The sequence below is a fragment of the Ptychodera flava genome, chromosome 4 (genome assembly GCF_041260155.1).
Source record: "Ptychodera flava strain L36383 chromosome 4, AS_Pfla_20210202, whole genome shotgun sequence".
NCBI classification, from domain to species: Eukaryota; Metazoa; Hemichordata; class Enteropneusta; family Ptychoderidae; genus Ptychodera; species Ptychodera flava.
Genome location: NC_091931.1, coordinates 20,396,990 through 20,421,574, shown reverse-complemented (window position 1 = coordinate 20,421,574; position 24,585 = coordinate 20,396,990). Strand labels below are relative to the sequence as shown.

The following is a 24,585-nucleotide window of genomic DNA, read 5'->3' as shown; positions in this document are numbered from 1 at the left end:
ACTTTCACTGATGATGTATTACGATGACAATTCGACAATTTACAAATTATTTTCTGCTTTCCACTTCGATAATGACATCGTGAGCGAATTCAACCTTTGAGACCGCCACACCTTTTCTAACAGGCAGGGATATACATTTAGGATATTTATGGCGGTAATATTGAATTTTAAAGTGTTTATAAATATTGAGTAACTTGTTTCTCTCGTATAAAATTTTGCAAAATGACCCCTGATTTTTATTGTTGATTTCGAAAGGGAGTAGTTTAGTTTCCTTACGTAGGGTTTGAGCAAAAAGTTTAAGTCTTTCAATTTCGCGGCACATACATCCTAAGCTTCATTCACAATGCGATTGTCGGATTGAAATCTTAATTCTTTTTTAGATCCCTCCCTTCAATACCCTAAAAAACATTTCAAATTGCTATATGTGCAAAAAATTTCAAATCCGACCCCGCTAACACATGACCAGACATTTAAGGCAGACAATATTAGACTACAATTTCGGTATCTGTTTTCAGTAATTTTTCTCTCTGTATCGATAGACTGCAGAGAGACATTCCAATATGTTTGGGTTTAGTTTATGAAATGATTAAATATGACTGCTAGGTGCATATATGGCTGATATATTTTGATACTACAGAACACATTATGTGGTGTCAAAGAGGTCATTTTTGGTATAGTGCTCTGCCATCGCTTTTAAAGATAAAACATCAAGCTCTCTTAGGGCCGAATTCACAAATACTGAGATGGGAGCTGGAGGAACTCACGAAGATTTGAAATTTCTGGATTTGATTTGCACTGGTTAAAGGGGGTTCCGAGAATATTTTGGTTCCCTATTTTTTTTTAACATTTTCAGATTCTACAGTTTGGTAGGTAATTCAATTAAATTTATAACTGCTATGTCATTCTATGACTCTGATTATTAAAAGTCTGAAAAAACATGAATACCATTTAATTTCATAATGAAAACAACAAGTAGACCTTGGGGAAAGTGTTATTTTCGATTTTCAAAAGAAAGCCTGTAAATTATTTGATTTCTTCACTAGCTGCAAAATGAGCACCAACAGGTGGTACACCTAAAAAAGTTTTAAAATTATATCTATATGAACATCTGTTCCATTCTACCTTACTTGGCGACATATCGTGTCTGCCTTGTAAATATCTGCTTGTCATTTGAAGTGAAAGTTCCATACCGTCCGTTAGTCATTTCTGGGGTGTCGCTTTTGGCGCGCAATTTCTGACACAGGTCACATGATTCATTGAAATCCGGGTAAAAGGCCAAGTAGTCATTCCCGTATGTGAACAGAACAAAACAGCGTGTGTGTCTTGAGCCGTCTCACTACAGAGCAACTCCTATCACAGGTATGAATATATTCTTACGATAATTTATGGAACGATTGTCTTTCCCCTATGTGGAAAGTCTGATTTCTTTCAACGACTTGCTTTCACCGGACAACATAGAATAACTAAACAGGGACACCTCTCTCAGGATCGAGGCTTGTATAAGTTGTGTACGTCACTTTGTCTCAGACGTCAAAACCGCGTTATCTGTATATCAATCTACAGTTTGAGTCAAATCAGGTATAATATGTAAATAGCATAAAATAGTAACGAAAAGTTTCAAAAAAGAGCCTAAAAGAGGAATGGGTGAAACATAAATGTGTGTCGTATATATGCATCGGCATATAGCGTTTATTGCGTCTTCTGAAACGGTGCCAGAATTTTTCTTCTGTCATTGTTCATACAACAAAAGAACATGGCGAACACGGAACTCAATCCGATAAAAATAAGCGACGAGAGACAAAAGTTTGGACAAGACGTCTGTCTTTTCTCCCGTTGAAAGCATTTTGCAAACCGCTATTATCTGAATAGTACAACAAAAGCTACTTGTACTCAATGAGCTGTTCTGTGTATCATTAATCTATGTGAGGCGACCTTAGCTGGTGACCTTTGAGTGTACAGAAGTGGTAACGGTGCTGTGAGACGATGAGAGTTCTTGTCCCTTTTCTGCTTCTTCTTTCATCAGTGATCACGCTTTTGTCAAGAAACAGACCAAATAGAATGAAGTGAAAAATAATTTGTCGTTGTTAAACGACTTTGATTTACATTACACATAACTGGTATAATATGTTTAGATACACTGTAAGTTGTTATTAAGGTCAGTTATTATTGTAATGAGATTGCTAGTCCCTCTAATGTATTGTTCTTTTTGGGCACACCTCAGAACAATAGCCCTACTGCTTACATTGTGGAAATGTAAAGCCTAGATACGGGGTTTTCAACCTTTACCCTTTCGGCGTTGCTGAAGGAAATGAGTCCGATTAAATAGCAAAATCTTGCAGTGGCCGTGTACTGGTATTTTGAGTATTTGAGTGGCTCATAAATAATACATCTTTAAAACCTGACAAAATGTTATCTCCAAGGGTCGTCACTGGGGTGTATTTCAACCGTTCGTGCAAAGTGTATTGAAGGACCGTGACTTAGGTGGATTTCAGCCTTTGGTGCAAAGTTTATTGATAAAACAGGTCTCATGATCAACCTCTCCTCAACGTCTTCCATGTCAAAAACGATACATTTAGGTACAAGTATCCAGTAACATGGATAATTAAAGAGCGCATGACAAGCGAAACTTATTCGTTTGGCATCTCACCACCTACCCTACAAAATGTATGGGGTACGAAAATCCCATCGCGAAATTATGACTTTGAACTTCCTCTAACACGATAAACTGATTTTAGATAGTTTGTTGAAATTTAAAACTGCCGACAAGCATTTAGACAACAAATATTTAAAGACAAAGTCTGAATGGTGATTGGATACGCTGTATTACAGTGTCTGTGGTATAAGTCGCGGCATATAGTCAGTGCGAATATGCGTAGTATCATCGAAAGAGAGATAAACTATAGAACGTCAACTCCGACGTCCATGGACAAATTTATTGTGTGTGACGGGAGTTCGTCATCACAAGTCGGATTTAAACATACACGTTTGCTACGATAACTTCATAACACAGTATGAACTTTTGTTTTTTTTCACTCATCAATGACCTGAAACAGGTCGTATTCGATAACAGAAGATCGCGCAAGATTACGCCAAACTGTTTATGATCAGTGTGAACGTGAAGTCCGGTTAAGATAGAACGCGCCTCGGGGACAGATATTCGGACTCTCAAAGTTTTACAATTCTTTTCTGATTTACCGCTTACGAGGTTCATTTTAAAGCTCTTGAAGTAAGAAAACTTTTTACCCAGTTTATAGTTTTTCGAAATTCGAAAATTTTATTTTTCTCCGTAGCGTTAACACAGGGATGGCGGCCATTTTGAATTTGAAATATCGGTAAATCTTGGGTTATTTGTTCCTCTAGTAGCAAAATTTACACGGTGACCCCCGATTTTTATTCTTGATTTTGAAAGAGAATGGTTGATTTCAGCAAAAGTTAATTAAGTCTTTCACTTTCGAGGCACATCCTACCTCAAAGTTGGAGTGCGTACATACATGCTATAGACGCCATTCTATGAGGTCACTGTTAACGCTTGGGGTCCCTCTCGTCAACATTTTCATACGAAATAAATTAAGATATGCGAGAAAATATTTCGAATGGCCTTATTATTAAAAATCATTGACTTTTGTCGTGTCCAGAGGGGAAGCTATTCTGTAAAACATAAATTGCTATGGACCAGTTGCCAGAATGTTTTATTCATATACATCAACGCATGCGCAACACAATCAATGATAAATCTAAGCAATGGAAAGCAGATGCTGCCAGCGATTCACAATCATAACTGAAGAAAGACTATCTTCTTTCTATTGGAATAAAATAATTGCGCTCATTGCTTGGGCTTTGAATAAGAAAGGGTAGCCACGCCGCGTGAAAAGACTTGTCATGATACTAGGACATTCCTCCATATCCCAAGGAGATGAAATGGTTCTGTGCGAATACCGCGGTGCCTGGCAACAATGAAGTGTGACCCCAGTTGAAGAGACACTCGAGTGTCTGAGCTTTCGTCCATCACCGAACACACTACATTTACTGGTATGTTGGTGGCGCCCTACAAAGATCGCAACCGAGGTGACCAATCGTATCAAAGGACATGAATATTTCAACAAGTTGATATGCTTTCAAATAAGAAAAATGCCAACAACTTTGATAAATACCTGGCTAAAACATCTTTTGCACTGTTTTGTGATAATAGAATAGCTTGCTCCTATATATACGAAACCACGTTTTTAATTTGGCAAGTCATGGGTGACACTGGTACAAGTCTTCTCGAAGCGCTTCCACTGAGTGCTTCTAGTGTGGACATTGAAGGTCATTTAGCGATAGGATCGAGATCAGAACCTGTCGCATAAAACTACGGCGGAATTTCGATGGCGGAATATTGGGGTCAATAGAGCAAATCGCAGCCGTTACTATATGTTTGATTGGCGTATGCTCTTGCGATATACAATATTACAGTCTTTCCGGTGTAAAGATGAGGCTGCGTGGTAGATGTGGCCTTTGTGAATTCCAAAACTTTTTCGATACTTAATTTCAGGTTTTCCGTATTTGTTCTTTCTGTACCATGTTTCTTTTAACGATTTATACATTTCATTTATTGAGCTTACATGATCCAACTACCGAAAAGAAAATAACGAAAGGATGTCTATCCTATATCTTAGCAGAAACCACAATAGGTCCTTTTTCTTTCATCCTGTTGTAGCAAGTGACGTCGTCAATGAAATACGCTCCATAGATCCAAAAAAGGCCACCGGTCATGATTATATTCACCCTTTATTAGTCAAGGATGCTGCTGATTATATTTCCAGTCCCCTAGCACATATTATCAACCTTTCTTTAGCTCATGGCTACTTTCCAGATGCACTTAAATTTGCCAAAATTACAGCTCTTTATAAAAAGGGGTCTCCTTTTGATGTTGGGAACTACAGACCTATTTCAGTTTTACCTGTCTTTAGCAAAATTTTTGAAACACTTGTAAATAAGCAGCTTATCTCCTTCCTCGAAAAACATAACATTCTCTCACAAACTCAATATGGCTTTAGAAAGAAATATAGCACCAAACTTGCCCTGGCAGATATTATTGCAGAATTAACAGATCAAATGGATTATGGTTGCACAACTGTTGGTATATTTGTCGAACTTAAAAAGGCATTTGACACTATCAACCATGATATACTTTTACAAAAACTCGAATTTTATGGAATAAGAGATCACCCACTACTTTGGTTTAGAAATTACTTTGAAAATCGCAAGCATTCAGTTGTAATAGATGGAAAAGCGTCAGAACCACGTCAAATTACATGTGGAGTTCCACAGGGTTCCATAGGGCCAACTCTTTTTTTGATATATATCAATGACATCAATAACTCTACTAGCTACTTTAATTTCAGACTTTTTGCTGATGACACAAATGTTTTTAAATCTTTAGACTCTCAAACACTACATCTCAACCATATAAATAGTGAATTTCATAAAGTCAATGACTGGTGCATGGCGAACAAATTAACTGTTAATGCAGAAAAAACTAATTACATGGTAGTTAAAACACGTCAAAAATGTGTAACTTTACACGGTAATTTATACCTTGGAAATCAACAGATTAAGGAAGTTTCATCAGCCAGTTATCTTGGTGTAACAATTGACAGTTCCCTTTCCTGGAAACCACACATTAAGAATGTGATAAATAAAATAACCCCCAAAGTTGGAATTATCTCACGTCTTCGACATTTCGTTCCAAAGTTTATCCTACTTCAACTCTACAATGCCTTCATTCTACCACACTTAACGTACTGCTTAGAAATATGGGGAAATACTTACACCACTTTCCTTGAACCTATTTACCGCCTACAAAAGAAAATTGTCCGATTGATTACTTTTTCTGATTTTCATGCCCACTCAAATCCCCTCTTTTGTCAACTAAACATCCTTCATATTTTTAAATTAAGTAATTACTGTTCTTGCCTTTTTGTTTTTGATTTCAAAAATAACGGTTTTCCAATCACTATTAACAATTGTTTTGAACTTCCTCGCCATGGGTTCTACACGATCAGTAGAGCATAGCAATTATTGTATTCCTAAAACAAGGCTTACAGTCACACAACACAACATTAAGTATGCAGCAATTAAACATTGGAATTCTCTACCTTCTTCATTTAAGCAAATAACGTGTAGATAAAGGTTCAAAGTAGAATTAAGAAACTACTTAATGAACATATAACAATATGTATCTTTTTTCTTGAGTTGTTTATGTATCTAATGTATTTTATTTCCTCTTTATCTCCGATATGTATTTTTGTCTTACTTGAGCCCTTTATGGCATCATCGTTTGCAGTTTTTAGCTGAGTAGTGGGCCATGGACTCGACTAGTCCTTATGGGCTATTTCTATGGTCCAAACCAGATAAAGTCATACTTTCACAGTGACTGTAATATTTTTCTTGTAATTGTCCGTTTATCTGGTTGAATAAACAATTCATTTATGTTTACAGGCAACAGGTAGCCGAAGACGATACGTTCTTAATAATATGTACCACGATTCCCAATCATGAAGTATTCTTATCGTCTATTGATATTATCCTTTGAAGAAATGTAAAGCAGATCTTAACCTAAGTTTAATCATATTTTTAATTCTACCAGTCTTCTGATCATTGGTTTGCCGATTATATGATATAGTATTTTGTTTATCTTTGCGTTGTTTCCTGTTGTTTTGATGTTTACAATTTCAGTAAGCACCAGGTCTGAGATAGATAGATAGATAGATAGATAGATAGATAGATAGATAGATAGATAGATAGATAGATAGATAAGTATAGTCTACATATAATGATTGGTAATACAATATTCATTTTGCAGGCTTTCTGAATCAACCATGGGGAATGAGTTATCGCATGGGAGTTTAGCTCGCACCCCTCGTTTAGTTCCCAAAGAGGAAATCTAATATTGGCACAGGCTTTAGGGGAAGCCCTACAGGAATTATTTGAAGACAGAAGAACCTCGGTCACGCCTACCCAGATAGAGCACGCCTGGGACCCGGATGACTGTTCCGATAATTTTACGATTCTCGATGACGAGGTGACGGCCCGAAGAGGGCGTCAGGCAGACCGCACCGATCTCGTCAGAGGGAAGAAAGGCTACCGGACTGGCACGCATGTTTTTGAAATCTATTGGCCGCAAGGCGAAAGGGGTAGCCACGGCACGGTTGGGGTTTCAACACCAGAATCCCCGACGAGCTGTGTTGGGTATTCGCACTTACTTGGTTCGACTAAAGACTCTTGGGGCTGGTGCCTGGCTAACGGGAAACTTATCCACAACGGCAAGGTGAAGGGTGTGTACCCGCGAAAGGGGAACTTCCAGATTCCTGACGTTTTCTTCGTCATCATCAACGCCGATGATGGTGTTTTAAGGTAAGTTAGCTGGACGTGGGCGTCGACAATAAATAATACACTGAAAACCCGACGCATGGATGTTAAGGCACATGTCTGAGACTTTTTAACATTTCAGAGTAGCCAGGGATAAAGCTTTAGGAAGTTCTGATATTAAAGACTTGAAAGCTAACAACAATACACTTCTTGGTAAGTATAGAAAAGAAATGTAAGCAAATCTTGAGATTTCGACCAAATCACGTGACTATCAAACTATGTTTTCCCGCCAAAATCACACTCTGAAGATAATTAAATATTTCGACTGAGAGACAAAACTTTATTCCAACTAAATCGTTAGTTTATGTTACCAACTAAATGTTACATGTTACTAAATGTTACAATGTTAATGTTACAACTGATCAATTCAAAATTATTAACAATATGATGTTTCTTGAAAAACGGGAAACATCCTGAAGTTTTCTACATTTCACGAACATTATTAAATATTAGTTAGATATGTCAAATTATTTTATTTAGGGCACATTGTTTCTTATGATGCGTGAAAACTACTCTCTTAATATTCTGAAAAAAATACAAAAAGATTAAGTTTAGAAGTTGAAATTTTCTCTATTTCTAAATGTATGATCTTCCAAAAATTATGGAAAGGCAAGACAGTGGTAAGGGCCGATTAATAATCGACAAGAAACACTAAAAGCCATATCTTATTAATTTGCCTGGTAATTGATATATCAACTTTCTAGGATGACATTATCCCACGATTACAATAGCAGTGCTGCATTCAAGTTTGTATGAAGCACTTTTTCCGAATGATTCAGTTTTAGGGTTGGCGATGAAGACCTTGGACCGGCATTCTCGGACTTACCACGGCAGAACTTGCTCAAGCCCCTCTGTATTTGCGCCTGCTCGACGTACGGAAACAGCAACATACGGCTCAAGTACATGGGAAACAAAGGTACTGTAGGATGCCACTGTAACAAGTACTTTGAGTCGGTTGTTTTGGGAGTGCTACCATCGGAGGGGCAAAGCGGGCGTTTCTGCTGTTGCAACAAAAGCTTAGAAGCTTCGTACCAGCTTCCAAAATTAAAGACAGATTACAGGAAAGAATCTATTTTCCCCAAAACTATCAATGATTGGAACAATTTACCCCCAGACATTATGACGGCAGAAACACCGGAAATTTTCAAAGCCAAAGTAGCACATTTCTATGAGTGATTAGTTTTCCTTCACATTTTTACTTTGTAAATTCAGTTGCGCACAACTAGCATAATCTTCAATTTGATGAAGGTGGCTAGACTAAGAAGAAGAAGATAACAATCCTCATAAACAACCAAAAAAGACTCAAGTAATATTTATAACATGTTTTATAAGCTGATGATAACGTCGAGTAGAACCTCAGTCTATGTCTCTATCAAGTTCTGTTGTCAGCAGCAACAACTGTTGGCTCAACAACATGTATTTATAGATACCAAAATATATCATCTCTTACTTTATCTGTTTTTTCTGTAAGCGGGGCTGAAGATACTTCAACTGCAAATGTCCCAGACTGGGAGTTTTCCCTTCACAGCGAATGACCTTCTATATTTATAAAAAAGAGCGACCTTCGGATATGTTGACTCTTGCACGTGCGACAGTGCATCGTGGAACAGAAAGTCTTGTGTCGCCATTATCATTCATATGCCGAGCTCGGCATTGGTAATATTGATTTTCCGATTTCCGACTAAACTTGTCAACAGGTGGCGTCACTCAAGTTACAGAAAGCGGTGAGCAAATCGTCAGTGTCCCAGCACCGACGGGTTCGAGTTTCTACAAATTTCATCCACGGTGTGGGGCAAAAGTTGATGTAATGTACAGCGGAAGAGTCGCAAAACGACAAAAGTAAGTGGGCGATCCTAATTTGGTAATACTCCTCAATGTCAAGATGACGTTGACTTCTACAATGAAAGTGTGCAACGTGACATCTTCTGTTTATGCATTATTCTTGTAAATTTAAAATTTACGATACAATTCAAGGAAGTTAACCCCTCGGTTGTATTTTTTTTCTCAATCGAGACCAAATTCTCAAGTTTCGTTGAAAAGCTTGTCATTTTGCGAAATACTTATGAGCAAACAAAACAAAGAAAATGAATCGAAACAGGAAGGTTACTCATTATTTAAGGAGTGGGTACTCGTCATTTAGAGTGCACTTAAGTCTTTAACATCGGGAATATAATCTGTTTTTCGGTAGAGCGATGCAATAACAGTTTTCTACCACAAATAAGAAGGCACCGTCAATCCTGTCGTTGTTTGCTGTTTTCAGAATTTGAGTCGAAAGTAAAAGAATTACTTTGTACATGCACCACTTCATGCTTTAGTAATTTTCTCACAAAAGCAATATGTAAAAAGAATGTCAAACATTAGACTGTCTTGTTTAAAATCATTGCCAGAAATAAAAGAGCAGAATTAAAGCGTAATTTTTTTTGAATTTCGTTCACAATGTCCCATGTTCTACGAATCGCAATAATACTGTGCATCTTTCAAAGTGACGTCCTCCCTTTGATCGAACATGGATGAATTTTATTTAACAGCCCAGCAGATGACTTTAAAGACGCCGTGGTTTTGACACGACAACCACTGGAAAATAACGAGCGCTTTGAGGTGAGAATGGACACCAAAGTAAGCCGCTGGAGTGGAAGTCTTGAAATTGGATTTACATCGAACAGTCCCTTGGAACTGGACTTCCCTCCGACGATGACAGATTGTAGATACGGCGTAACTTTGATGTGGTCTGGGGCAAACGTCTTTAAAAACGGAGAAGAAGTATCTTCCCTGGAAGTCGATCTCGACGACTGCACAGTAAGTGAAACCATTTTGCCATGAACCGTTTCTGACAGAGTATATGAACTATATGGCTGTGTAAAGTCAATGATTGCAGGTGTATGACCAAATGGTAACTACCGGATGCCTACTAGGCAGATTATCCTGATACTTGTAAGAGTCATGGCTAATGAGCGTAGTCTTGCAAGCTTCTAGCCAATTGGTTAAATAGTGGCTGCATTTCTTTGTTTCTTATCTGAATAGACAGTCAATCAAGTAGAGAATGGTCTTAGTTCCAGTCTCCTCAGATTGCTGTAATATTCCAGCCGATCTATATTACCAGCATATTCACTATGCCAAAACCTAATAAAGAAGAATGTTAACAGAATGTTAATAGTCGAAGGCTTTGACCAACAATTCCTTGCAAGGCAATTGATATTTGTCAAACAAATTTCGATATAAAAACTACAATTTTTAATTCTGAACTTTCTTCTGATATATTTCTTACTTGATTTGGATACACACAATACATAGACATATACTCGCATCGTGTAGTCTATTGCACGTAATCGAAGACAACATTCACACTTTTCACAAACACGCACATTTTGAACACTTATCATAACAGTTACTCCAACTTTGAAATTCGATTCCGCCTTTGAACATCCATCACACTCTCGTTTTAGTAATTGTAGCAGCGTTCTGCAGCTGAAAGTCATACCTGTATGTATTTGAACATGCGCCGGTGTTGCATTCTTATTTAAAGCCGTAACCGTGTCTATACCTTCGTCAGTTCCGTGTTCGTCGATAACTAGAAGTAGTACATATGTATAATAATCATAACCTTTTGTATCAACCTTAAGGTCGGGGATACTATTGGCATCGAGAGAAAAGACGACGGTTCGGTGCGTTTCTACTTCAATGGAGAATGTCTAAAAAAAGCCGTGAGACTGAGGAACATCCCATCTGTTGTATACGGCGTTGTGGATCTGTATGGCCAAGCTGGAAGCGTTACCATCTGCGGTAAGTCAATTATGGTAGACTGAAAAATTATACAGGCTCTTTACATGGTCGTGTTGGGTAATTAACGGACTAAACTTTTCCCCGTCTGGAAATACTTAATGGCGAAAAATGAGTGACTTTTCGATTATTTTAACGCTAAAACCGACTATTGACGCAAAATAATCCCTATCAAAGTTTAGTTCTAGTTTGATAATAACGTCCCGTTTGTCAGATCCTCGCTGCTTCACTTGGTTGTCTAAGGCGCCGCCAACGGCAGGGACTTTCAAGTAATTGTCAAAACTTTACACCAATCATGCACAATATTCTCTTAAACACCTCGGATAAAGTTCCGTTGATTATAAGAGCGATTTTTTCTTAGATCGCTTGTCGATTACGGCCATTTTAATGTAGAGTCATGATTGTAAACATCAAACCATGCACCAAACTATGAAAGATTAAGTTTGTTTTCTTGCCGTCTCAATTTTACAGAGACAGACAACACTGGAGTGAATGAACCTCAATCTCCACATCCTCGTACCAAGGGGGAAATATCAAGCAACGACCCGAATGCCCTCATGTTTAATATGCGGAGTACGGTAGAACTGATGAAGAGGGGAATAGATGTAGACATAGGGACTGTTGTAGAAAGAGTGGCTGTCACTTTACTTCAACCATACTGCGCCACAGCGAACGACAAGATCCGTCAGAGATTCGGCGACCACTTGGCGAGTCTTGGCGGAGCAGGGCAACTAACAAAGTTACTCAACCGTCTGAACGACATTGGGATGGAGTCGGCTTGGACCGGCATGGAAATCGTGCGCAGCACATGCTGGAACTACAGTGATGCTAGCTTGAAAGCTGGCTCGCAGTTTGGCCGCTCGGGACTGCCCAGACTGATGCTCGAAGATCTGGATCTGTATAAAAACCGGAAAACAAAGACAAAGGTAAACCAATAAAACAACACTTGATATAGAACATACAACAGCATGTAAAATTGAAGATTTTATAAGGGAATGAAATGCCTGATATAATAGAATTATATGAAGGAGGACGGAGTGAGATATAACAATTTTTTACATAAACCAGTCCCCGCTGACTTCTACCACTTGCGGTGTTGGTATCAGCAATGCGGATGCATCATATAATAATTATTTAGCAAACTTTTTCCGTAATAATATACCACCGAAGACAGGCACCGAGGAGAAAAGTTTGTAAAGATAGGGCCAGTCTTTTAATGCATGATTAATTACATTCTGCATGATTACAAAGATGAAGTCCATTTCTGTTGCAGAAAGCAAGATTCATAATGATGTCAGCATTAAGTATTTTGCATAACTGTTCCAAGGTGTCTGAAAACAAACAGATGTACCACGATATCAAAGCTGTGGAGAGAATCGCGCCTTTTTTGAAGTTGGACGACATGGAGCTGGCCATGATAGCATTATTAACGCTGTCCTACATCGTGGAAGACAGTAAGATTCATCTGTTGGAGGCCAACGCCGCAACCGTTGGCTTCCTGATAGAACTGTTGAAGAGCGCCTTGGCTGATCCACAGCTGTACGGTCAATCTAAAGAGAGCAGATATTCCGCCTTTGAGCTTGTCATGGGATTGGGCAAAATTGCAGCAAACACGAGCAACGCAGTGAAGATCGTCGACAGTGGCGCTGTGCCTCTACTTATGAAGCTGATGGAGAAAAACGACAGGCCGATGGTGCAGGAGTGTGCAGCAAATGCATTGTGGGTGCTTGCTAGGGTTGATGAGACCCGCAGAAAAATATCAGCAACGCAGGGTGTATTGGCAGCACTAGCACGTCTTGCTAGAAGCGAGAATGAAGCCGTGGGGCAGGCGGCGGAGAGAGCCCTCCTACGAATTAAACCCCCACAAGTCCAAGGCCAGGTTCTCGGTAATGTGTAACATACGTATTCGATTTCAGAGCGTTTTATCACGACATGAAATGTTCTCATTTGAATTTTAATCAGAACTTTTCAGATAGCAGTTGCCGATGGCCAAAGAATGTGGAGAGGTTGCCTTCACAAACCATGGGGGCAGGATAAATTTTACGTAAAGCTGATAATCTGTAAGATTGTAACCTTTTGAATTCTCTACTCCAATACCAAGTACAGAAAAGATGTGAGAGAAATTTACTTCAAGCCCCAACGAATCAACATGTAGTATATCATACCAGTATATTGGTGACGCAAATGCAGAGATCTGATTGGTCCAGACGTGAATAGAACCGTGGTATATTCGCGATATACCATGGTTGGCACACGCTCGAGCTTTCGGCAAGAGCAAAAATCCTTTTTCTGACGTTTCATCCCAGAATTTCAATATACTGTTATGATATAATAGCAATGAATCACCCCAGGGACGGTATACCACTCGATTTTGATCTGTGCACTTCATATATGCACAAGCGATAGCTCGTGCATACATGTCGTGAACTGGTCAAAATCTTGTGGTATACCGTCGCTGGTTGTACTTTATTGCTTAAATATCTTCCGTGGATATCACAATGCGGATCACGGTTCATGTTATGGTAAAAATGAAATTGTATTTCTGAATCAGACAGATACACATTTTCATGGTATTACTGTATTGTAACCTGCAAACAGTAGATGCGCGCATACATGTATGTACAGGCTTATATATATAACAACATTGCATTCGTGCACATACATACCCGCATAGATAGATTGATAGATAGATAGATAGATAGATAGATAGATAGATAGATAGATAGATAGATAGATAGATAGATAGATAATACATACATACATACATACATACATACATACATACATACATACATACATACATACATACATACATACATACATACATACATACATACATACATACATACTATCGATACATATTTTTACATGTCTGTGTTTTTCTTCACTGATTAATTTAGCCTCAACGTGTATATTGGTGGTGGAAATGTGCATACAGTGAAAACGGGTCAATGTATCGCTGCATGCTTATTTTATCGCTGGTTTACTCGGAGCGGAAAATCTTCCCAGAGAAATTCAGTATCAACGATTTTGGTACAAAGACTAAACTACCTTAAGTTTGCCTCGTGAAAGATATGGCAAAAATCTATAAGCTGATATTTGGTTTTTAATTAAATTGACTGCGATATTTTATTATTATCTCAAATACTTTTGTTGCCAACATTCCTCATGTTTCAGTATTTTTGTTTATATATGATAGGAAAAACAAAAGCGAAGAGACCATCTTGCCAGTATTGGAAGCTGTGTGAAAGATTCAAAAATTCTCTGAAATTACCCGGTAAAGCAGGTAAGAATTATTCAAAATCTGATTTCTCACATTTGCTCTGACTGTTTTAGCCAATCATCTCTTCAAATGAGTTAAATTGTATCAGTTGGATGAAGTGAGGTGTTTTTTTGTTAACCTTTGACCTTAGCCAAGCCAAAAATTGTTTCTTTTTATAAACGTAGACCAGATCAATACAATATTATTCCACGTCTTCTTATAGTCAGATGGCTTAACAAAAATATCGTTACACAGATGACAAAAGTGCCAAATTTGGTACAGAGGTTCGCATATATGTGTAGATCAAAGTTAGCTATTGCTCCAAAAATTTGGGCCAGCGGAAAGGCTCGATGACGTCATAAATTCAAAATGGCCGCCGTTATATTTCTTAAAAATGATAAAATACGGCTAATTCAGGCAGTTTTCAATATTTTTTGAATAAACTGACAGAAACATCCCACATTACAAATACAACATAACATTGATGCAAATCAATTATTGTGATGACGTCATAAAGCCAAAATGGTCGACCAAATTCAAAATATCCCCCCATAATATCGTGTGATAATGTTCAAATGCTCTTAATTAAGTCTGTGTCCAGCATTTTAGTGCCTGAGCTGAAATTAACACCTCAAATTACGGACAACACCTATAATTGATGAAAAGTAATTATTGTGATGACGTCATAAAACCAAAATTGCAACTGAAAATTACAAAATGGCCTATTATGACATTCACTATGCTTAGTACAATGACCCATTTATGTGACAAAATAATAGTTCAAAGGTAATGTACAATTTATCTTGATGATCCATGAACTCAAGATAAATGATAAATGTACCAAAACTCAGCCAATAACCTCAACACAAGTTACAAAACTATTATGAAATTATTGATTATTTAACAATGGCCTCTGTCTGAAAAACTGAATCAATGTAAAGGAAATGAGGACAACTTTACGCATCGGTTCTACCTTTGAAAGTGTTACGATATAGTAAGTAGATCAATTATAGCAGTGTGATTTCATGATAACAAAAAACATGGCGAGAAACCGGTGAATAAATCATGCCTTGACCTTGGTCATGTGACCTTGGTCCCCGAAAAAAGGTTTTATGTTTGTGATTTGGGTCTTTTGCTTCCTTTGTTTGAGAAGCCTTTTTCGTTTGTTGAATTTTCTTTTATTTATATCTCGATGTGTGGTGACAGACACATAATTTTGTACTACAGTATTTCTCTTTTCGGAAGATGTGCTGACCTAAAAAGACCGTTTCGTCAGAGTTATGTGAACAAATAGAATACTTTTTTGCCTTTTGAGGGTAGCTTATCTTGCTTTTTTAGCAGCTTTCGTGAATTTTATGAAAAGCGTCTTTGCCTTTCGTGTTTGGCATCGTTTTGCTGTTTGGAAACCAAAAACATAAAAAACGCCAGGAAGAACATAAACAGAAATTCGGAGATTAAACAAAAACAAGAACTCAGAAAGATTCTCAGATTCATCAAAAATCTTGCAAATCAAACCTTACCAATGTTGAAATCAAAGCATTAAGCAAAGGCTTGAAATTTATTTCCGTTCCAAAGTGCCTAACAGAAAAATTGTCCTATCAGATATCAACAAATTTATTCGCATCATAAGATTGTGCAATATCATGAGAAACAAATGATCAATCAATCAATCAATCAATCAGACATCTGTTCTAAGATAAGTCCAATGTCGACACTACTAACAGCGGAAAACCCAAAATTGTAAAACTGTCTCGAAGCAACTTAGATCGATAGAGGAAATTCTATTCGCAACCCACATCAGAAAGAACAACTCTAGCAGAAAAGACTGGTCTGTACAATCTGTCCAAAACAAACAAATCACAATAAAACCCATCAATAAAGGAAGAGGCATAGCAATTGTGAATACGACAAATAACATTAAAGAAAGTTAGGCAACACTTGGCGACATTAACTATACGTTGGATATTGTATATGAAATCATTTATCTGAGACACGAAGATCCTTGACGAGGTGATTTACAGTTTCCCCATTCCCATACGTAAAGTAATTTGTACACCACGATGGTATCTCCTGCCAAACATACACAGAACCCGAGCAGAAGGAACAATCATCATCCAAAGTCTCAATAGAAATGGCTGCTCGAACCCAATTAACGAAATTTCGGAATTTATAGACTTTGTCATAAAACCAATCACGCAAAGACGACTTACATATGCCAGGGACACAAAAACTTCATTAACTAGTTAGAATCAATAAAATACAAGCAAACTCTATGCTGGTAACATTAGAGTTGTATCGATGTAGAAAAACATGCCAAAAATGAAGCCATAAATGCAGCGATCATAGCGTTTGACTCTGAAACAGTACCAGCCAACTGATACGATACAAAAACCCACTAACAATGTACATGAAAGCTTACTGCCGATTATTCTGAAACGCAAGATATTTTAATTAAACTGAGAAAATTACAAACATATCTATGGATGCAGCATAGGCTCACCAGAAATAGCTGATATCACATACCATGAAACGGAGAAGGTTAATTAAATCCCAATCCGGTCAAATATTCGTACATTCAGAACATTTGTCGAGGAGTGCAACACCATGTACCCTACGTTCAACTTGGGAATTCATAATTGAACATTCTATCGACAAAATCTCATACCCTGACCTTGTGGTCTTCAAATGCCAGAGACGCAATTGAGAGAGATTGCTCGACTGCAAAACCCACACCAAACCATCTTACGATATTATCTGCCACCAACCTTCAAATGATTCATTAAAGAAAGGTGAATTACTCAGATATGTTCGCACATGCAACAACAATATGGACTTTATAAAAAAGGTCAATTTCTAAACGCAAAAACTTCAACAACAAGATTAGAAAAAGAAAGACATAGCTTGTATCGAAAAGAAGTTAATGTAACAAAATGTCAGCCATCCTTCATCAACAAAAATAAGAGTAATGATGCAACAAAAAACTTGTCAGCACAACCTCATCAAAACCAGCCTAATCAAACAATGTGATAAGAAGCTGGAAAATAATGAAGGGGCGATTAAACGCTGGCCATGGTTTTCCAGAAAACCTGTAATAACGTATAAAAGGAAGAAAAACATACAGGATATTCTCCTTTAAGCAAAATTCAAACACAAGGAGAGTACAAATGAACGGTCTGAGCAACAATTCACGCAACAATCGGACCACAACATAATGATCTTAGCATCTCTACTTGATGGCTACAATCAAACTAAGCATGTTGGAATACAAGACCTGGAATACAAGACTGAAGAAGGGAGCCACTTTGGCCCGAAACGCCGCTAGGAGGAATCACCAACACAAAACCTTTTTTCTGGGACCAAGGTCACATTACCAGGGTCAAAGCATTATCGATTCACTGGTTTCTCACCATGTTTCCCTATCACGAAACCACATTGATTTACTCACTATACCGTATCATAAACAAGATTGAACGAGTGTGTGAAGTTGCCTTCATTTCCTTTTATATCGATTCGATTTTTCAACACAGATCATTGTTTAATAATAAATAATCTCATAAGAGTTTGTTACTTGTGTTGAACTTATCTTATAAGTTTTGGTACATTTATCTTTTATTTTGAGTTTATGTAATATTAATACAAATTGTACATTACCTTGAAACTATCATTTTCTCACGTAAATGGGCTATTGTACCAAGCATAGTTAACTTCATAATCGGCCATTTTATAAGTTTCGGTTGCCATTTTGGTTTTATGACGTCATCACAATAATTAATTTGCATCAATTATATGTTTTGTCTGTACTTTGGGGTGTTAATTTCAGTTCAGGCGATAAAATGCTGAAACATTGCTTTAACATTTTAGACAATGTTACGGCGGACATTTTGAATTTGGTCGGCCATTTTGGATTATGACGTCATCATAATAATTAATTTGCGTCAATGTTAATGTTTTATAATTTAGAATGTTTGTGTCAGTTTATTCAAAAAAATATTGAAAATTGGCCGAATAAACCGTATTTTACCATTTTTAAGCAATATAATGGCGGCCATTTTGAATTTATGACGTCATCAAGCCTTTCCGGTGGCCCAAATTTTTGGAGCAATAGCTAATTTTGATCTACACATATATGTGAACCTCTGTACCAAATTTGGCACTTTTGTCATCCGTGTAACGATCTTGCTGTTTTTTGTTGCTAAGCCACCTGACTATTATGGGAAATCAATAGGAGACAAGCGATTTGTTTTACAAGTCGAACCCAGTTATAGTATTACAATGGATGATGAGTAAGTATATGTGTCACCAAAGAGAGAGAGAGAGAGAGAGAGAGAGAGAGAGAGAGAGAGTCTGTGTCTGTGTGTGTTGCTGTCAAGATTACCTCCACTTTGTATATGTAAGCACTAACACATTTACAGATGAGGCGTTTGATTCAACGCGACAAATAGCTGCGACAGATATTTTTTCCCGGTATTTTTGTTATGTTCCTAGTTTCAATGTTTTTGATCTGAATGCAACTCCACAGTATTCAATAGTAGAGCTTGACCTAGAAAGGTGTGGTGGCGTTGGAGTTGGGAATTGATTAAAGGTTGAAAGCATCTTTTTAATCAGTATTTAACTTACTGACCCTACAATATAGTCACATTGGTATTGGTGACTTTGAAGTTTACTTACACCACATTTCGACCTCTTGAGCAGTGTTCAGACACATTTTACACAACGGTCTTACAACACTGTAGTGAGATCTGAGTGATTTTATAGTGCAATCATTAACAAGATTGCCTTGCACTCTAGAATAGAAACAGCATACCGTTGTTGCAATCTTGTAAATCGTCTCCATTGGACTCATGCAAGTCACACATTTTCGTACAACAACGCTTTACTTATGGAACATGATGAAACTCAGAGTTGCACGGACAGAAGCTGAAATTACATGTAAAGAATGGAAACAATGTGGAAGTAATTTCAGATATTTCACGGGCTTTTCGACCAACACGTCCGAGTCAGCAATGGCAGAGGCGTTGATTCCGAGGGAAAGGTTGGTAGGGTCTAAAGGTTTGCTGTAAAATGACACAGAAATACGCACAAACAGTTCATGTCCATGAAAAACAATTTCATAACGCTTTTCCCTCAGATGTGTATTTCAACAAGAATTTCGATATGTGTTACTGTACTGGGTGCCATAATGACAGAGGAGACAAGCTTTACTATGCACGTGGCCAACCAGCAAAAGACTACGGCGTACCGATAGGATGGTGCCGCTTCGCTCTTGAGTGAGTCTTTCAGTTTATAGCCATGCTGTAAACTTTCACTTTACTCGGTTTTCCTCTTATTGGTTCTCTTTATGAATTACATTCATTGAATATAATGTGAAATGTTCTGCGCTTTACTTGCATCATGCTTTAATGCGTGTATTGTACATTGTTATTAATTGCAGCTGAGCCTAGATCCCTAACAAACCACGCGTTACACAAACTGTAAAGCTATTACTTTGTGTTTCAATATGCTCCACGGAGAAGACAAAGATTTCATCAGTTTTTTTCAAGAAAAACAATGTTTTATTTTATTTTATCACACCATGACGTCTGAACACTTCGGCTTCCAGGTAGCAAACAAACAACATGCATACTTTGTGGATATTGGGCCTTGAAAAACACTTGTCTCTAAAATTCTCCGAGGAGTATAGTTACTCTATGCGGGCCCATGGCAGGCGGAAGGTGACATTCTTTCAGATAAATTCATCAGGAAGTAAGAAGCTCAATTCTCAGGGATAAAAGTGGCACAAAACCTATGTTTCTGTTCAGTAAGAAGAGTTCACAATCAAACGATCAAAACTTATTAATCCCCTATGTAACTACATCGCTCGTCTAGATCGTTCTTTCATCGTAATGCACTCTGACAGTATTTAAGTCAGGTATAAAAAATTGATAAATAAATGTTGTAACGTTAATGGTAGGCATCAGATTCTAAAAATTGTCGTAATGATACTTGGAGGGAGGGGGACTACTATGAACATTGGGTAGGTACTTTGGAATGGGAATAAGGGACTCGAGTCAGTTCGCGGCTGGGTTCTAACAACACCTAGTTGGTTCGCAGTTGCTTAACTTTTGGCCTCTCACCTCCTCTTTTCTCTTGGATTTATATAAACGTCAAATATTTTCAAGAGCGCTTACTGCTAGTTCACTAAAACTGGTCAATTCAATTTTGTTGTCCATAAAACCTTTGCTTAGGGTCCCACCGCAAGCTAAGGCAGAAGACGTATTCAACAAATGGCACGTGGCTTTTCACGGCACCAAAATCGATGCAGTGGCATCTATCCTTAAGCATGGATACCTATTGATGCCAGGTCGGTTCAAGATTCATTCTTTAACATTTGATTCGTTTGTGTTTGTCTCTTCTTGGCTTTGTTTCTGTATTCGTGTACCTGCGTGTTTTTTATAACCGCTACAGATTACACATTATTGTGTTATAATGATATTGTCCTGTAGGCGATTATCTCATGGACGGAACCAAACTCTGTGAGGCGCCCGGCCACTTCACACCTGATCATAAACCAGAAGGGTTCGATACGAAGCAACTCTTTCTTTCACCAAGTATAAGATATTCAGGGTGTGATGTTTATGCCCCACAGACAAGGTAAGCAGTCAACAAGATTTGTAAATATAGCTCTAACAATATCAGCTATTGTATTTTGTACATCTTAGAAAATAGTATTGCTCCTGTAATCCAAGTTCATAAACTCCTAAATTGAACATAATAATGGTTGGCGGAATACCGTGTGAGATGGAATTCTGTCCTGAAAATAAAATAACCAGTTCTCTCTCATTTTGTAATTATTTACCGTCATGAATGATGGCGTGGATCAGAATCATCCGGATAGTATGTTATCATCATAATTCAAGAGTCTCAGACATTATTACGGAAGGGGAAAAAACGCATATCTAGAAACTCGTGGCACCATAAGACATATCTAAATGTCGGAGTGTTTGCTTCGGGGTTAACAAAGTCAAATATACTGCAGGAGGTAGCTTTGTTTTGTATCTTACCCGCCAAAATTATGTATTTAAGATAATTTAAAATGTCTTAGCTATTCATACTTTGCAGCACTTCGAATTCCTTACAAGATGAAAAAAGTATAGATATAATCTCAGGTTCCGTTTTTTTCAAGATGCCCACTTCGTATTTCTGCTGTGGGTCACAGTTAAAGTTTCAGTTCCTTAAAATTCGTTAGCTCTATCAATTATGCATGTATAGTCCAATTATTCTTTATCAGTATATAAAATGCCGTTTCTTGCTCCACTCTCGAAATCATGTCAAAGCCAAATGTTCAATATGTAAACGCAGCGTTTATGTCTGCAATTTCTAATGTTAAAAAGAGAATTATGTTGCAAAGATAATGATTTTCTCCAAAAGACATGATAGGCCGTAGTTTCCTTCTGTCTATGCTTTAGGAAAAGAGATAAAGACAAGTGTTTGTATTACAGGACAAAAACTGGTGAAAATCTATAGCTACCGCTCTTTCCTCCAAACCATAAGTTTGGTTTACTGGTCATGACACATAGTACACGAACATATTTCCTCCACATTCAGTTACAGAGATGCCGAAACAGACAAAAAATATCAAGCTAGAGTTGTCTTCCAAGTTTGTATCAAGCCTGATGCTTACAAGGTTGGCCAGCAGACCATCGGAGCTACCTACGAGATTGACCCATTGTTCAGCAACCAGGAGATCGAGTGGTATACAAAAAATCGTGGCTGTGTCACACTGTATGGCTTGCTGTTCAAATTGGAATAACCAAGAGGGACGACGGTGTCATGTCAGGTCCATAGTCTTGATCTATGAAAACCAGTAGTACTCTGTCAGGAGACAATATTAGGAAAATAGCGCCCTCGCCATGTTCAACTAGGAATATGTATGTTTACCTAGTAGGACCGTGCCTTGGTCTTTTCCTTGCCCTCGGTAACATGTTATTTAATGAACAATGTAAGATGTAGAGTTTTAAATCCCTTTATCATAAAAGTGGGATATTCTAATCCGTCCGATGTTTTTATCTGACCGTCTAAATCTCATCAATTTTGGTTTTAAGGCGAGTTATGTTTATTTTCTCACCTGACGTGTCCCATCATAAGGAGGAAAAAGAATAATTTATAGACGTACCTTTTCAATAATGATAGTTTTATCAATTATTGTAATAATACAAGTCATCAAAGTTCAGTATACTGGGAGATTCTTTCACGTATTCGAGACTCCATTTTGGACAACGATAATAATACGTGCATCGGACACGAATACGAAACACAAAAGTCATGTATAAGAGATCAAAACTAATACAAAACTTTCAGCTTTCCGTCGTATTGACACACGGCATTGTTCAGCTTATTTCAAGGGCAAAAATAAAATAAAATAAAATAAATAAGAGTATGTTTCAAATTGAAAACTGACCAAGCTTCTATTCAGCTTTTCCAGCAGATTAGAGAAAAGAGGTCGATAAGTTAAAAGGTCAAATTTAATAAGTTTTTCTTAGCCATGATACCAAAGTTCATTTCATCTCGCAAGAAACTCAAATGTCGAAATTTCACTAACAACCGACAGTATTTAATGTTTAATGGTCAGTTACATCGTAAAGAGTCTTACACAAACTTTTATGTAAGCAACCGATGAATTCATTGCAGCCATTCTTCATAATTTCGTTCAGTAAAAAAAATATTTTGTATTATAATATGACTCCCTGATCTTCCTGTTTGTGCTCTAGACATGTCTGGTGCACAAACAGTAACATCAGGGATACTGCAACGGAAAATCGGTGTTAAATTTCTAACAAACCACAAATTCTGTAATGTTTTATGGTCAGATTAAAATTGAATTTAGTTTGTCAATTCCTAAAATTTCCTTCAGTAAACATACCTTCTTGAAGAACATGACTCACTGAATAAAAATTGATAAATTGAAGTACTATCCTTGAAAATTTGCATTATGACCCCTGATTTTCATTCATGATTGCAAAAGAGATAGGTATTTTGAGTTAAGTGTGTCTTGGCGAAGTATATTTAGAGGTACACTGAAAGATCCGTCGCTCGAGGGCGCTCTTTACGCTCCCCTCTGAGGGGTAGGGGAGCAGAGAGCGCCCTCGAGCGACGTATCTTTAAGCCTAATATAAAAATCGAAGACTTCTTTTTCGGTACGCATTGTATCTCAATACAAATGGAATTAGCTATAGATGAAGTCATGAAGCAAAGTTCATATGTAAGACTTTACATGCTCTGTTGTAAAATACCACTGGAAACGCATGTAGATTCATCCGACACAATCTGTCAAGCACTCAATGCAAAACACTGACGAAACAGAATAGGGGGCGATCGAACTAATCGAGCAGTCGAACCATAGGGTCCTCAGTCTCTGATGATATTGATGATGATGATGATGATTAAATATTAAAAAATGGAGAAAAATAGAAATATATTTGGACTCTGTAAATTGTTTTGTTGTTGTTGTTGTTGTTATTGTTGTTGTTGTTGATAGTATTTGCAGAAAAGAACAAAGTATGCGCTGCGAAATTCAATACAGCCTAACTATACATATGTGCTGCAAAATTCAATACAGTCTTACTGTCTTACTGTATTGAATTTTGCAGCGCATAGTATAGTTAGGCTGTATTGAATTTCGCAGCGCATACTTTGTTCTTTTCTGCAAATACTATCAAAAACAACAACAATAATAACAACAACAACAACAAATTTACAGAGTTCAAATATATTTTTATTTTTCTCCCTTTTTCAAATATTTAATCATCATCATCAATATCATCGGAGACTGAGAACCCTATGGTCGAACTGATCATAAATGTACAAAAATTTTGAACATCCATGAACTGATGGAGTGATTACGGTAATCCATGTGATGAGACAAGCAACCTCTTCATGACTCGTCGATCGTAAATAAAAGAGTTAAGCAACCGTATCCCTCTGATTTAAATGCAAACTTCATTCTAACTCATAGACGAAACCTGCTGTGAGACTGATTTCAGGAAATTTTTTATTGCCATCATTTATGCAACGACAACAATTTTGGTTTCGACTCACACATTCTGCCAACTTAACCTATACATGTAAATCTTAGATACGTTTAATATTTTTATTAAAAA

The 24,585-nt window shown here is 37.4% G+C and overlaps 1 protein-coding gene across 1 annotated transcript; it reads left to right on the top strand.

Annotated features, from left to right (window-relative positions):
- Window positions 1–1,281: 1,281 nt before the first annotated feature.
- LOC139131137 (neuralized-like protein 4) lies at window positions 1,282–23,410 on the top strand. Its single transcript, XM_070697097.1, has 14 exons — window positions 1,282–1,359; window positions 6,845–7,395; window positions 8,190–8,326; window positions 9,108–9,249; window positions 9,939–10,206; window positions 11,031–11,190; window positions 11,659–12,113; window positions 12,461–13,073; window positions 14,387–14,473; window positions 19,578–19,716; window positions 20,674–20,789; window positions 20,932–21,079; window positions 22,034–22,927; window positions 23,227–23,410. Exons 3-13 carry the CDS (start codon window positions 8,314–8,316, stop codon window positions 22,236–22,238), a joined length of 2,346 nt encoding a protein of 781 aa, XP_070553198.1. The 5' UTR covers window positions 1,282–1,359; window positions 6,845–7,395; window positions 8,190–8,313; the 3' UTR covers window positions 22,239–22,927; window positions 23,227–23,410.
- Window positions 23,411–24,585: the final 1,175 nt, after the last annotated feature.

Excerpts from the sequence above, each read along its gene's own strand:
- LOC139131137 (XM_070697097.1), top strand. Across the intron at positions 19,717-20,673 it reads TGGTGCCGCTTCGCTCTTGA|GGTCCCACCGCAAGCTAAGG; the intron begins GTGAGTCTTTCA and ends ACCTTTGCTTAG. Across the intron at positions 20,790-20,931 it reads TGGATACCTATTGATGCCAG|GCGATTATCTCATGGACGGA; the intron begins GTCGGTTCAAGA and ends ATTGTCCTGTAG.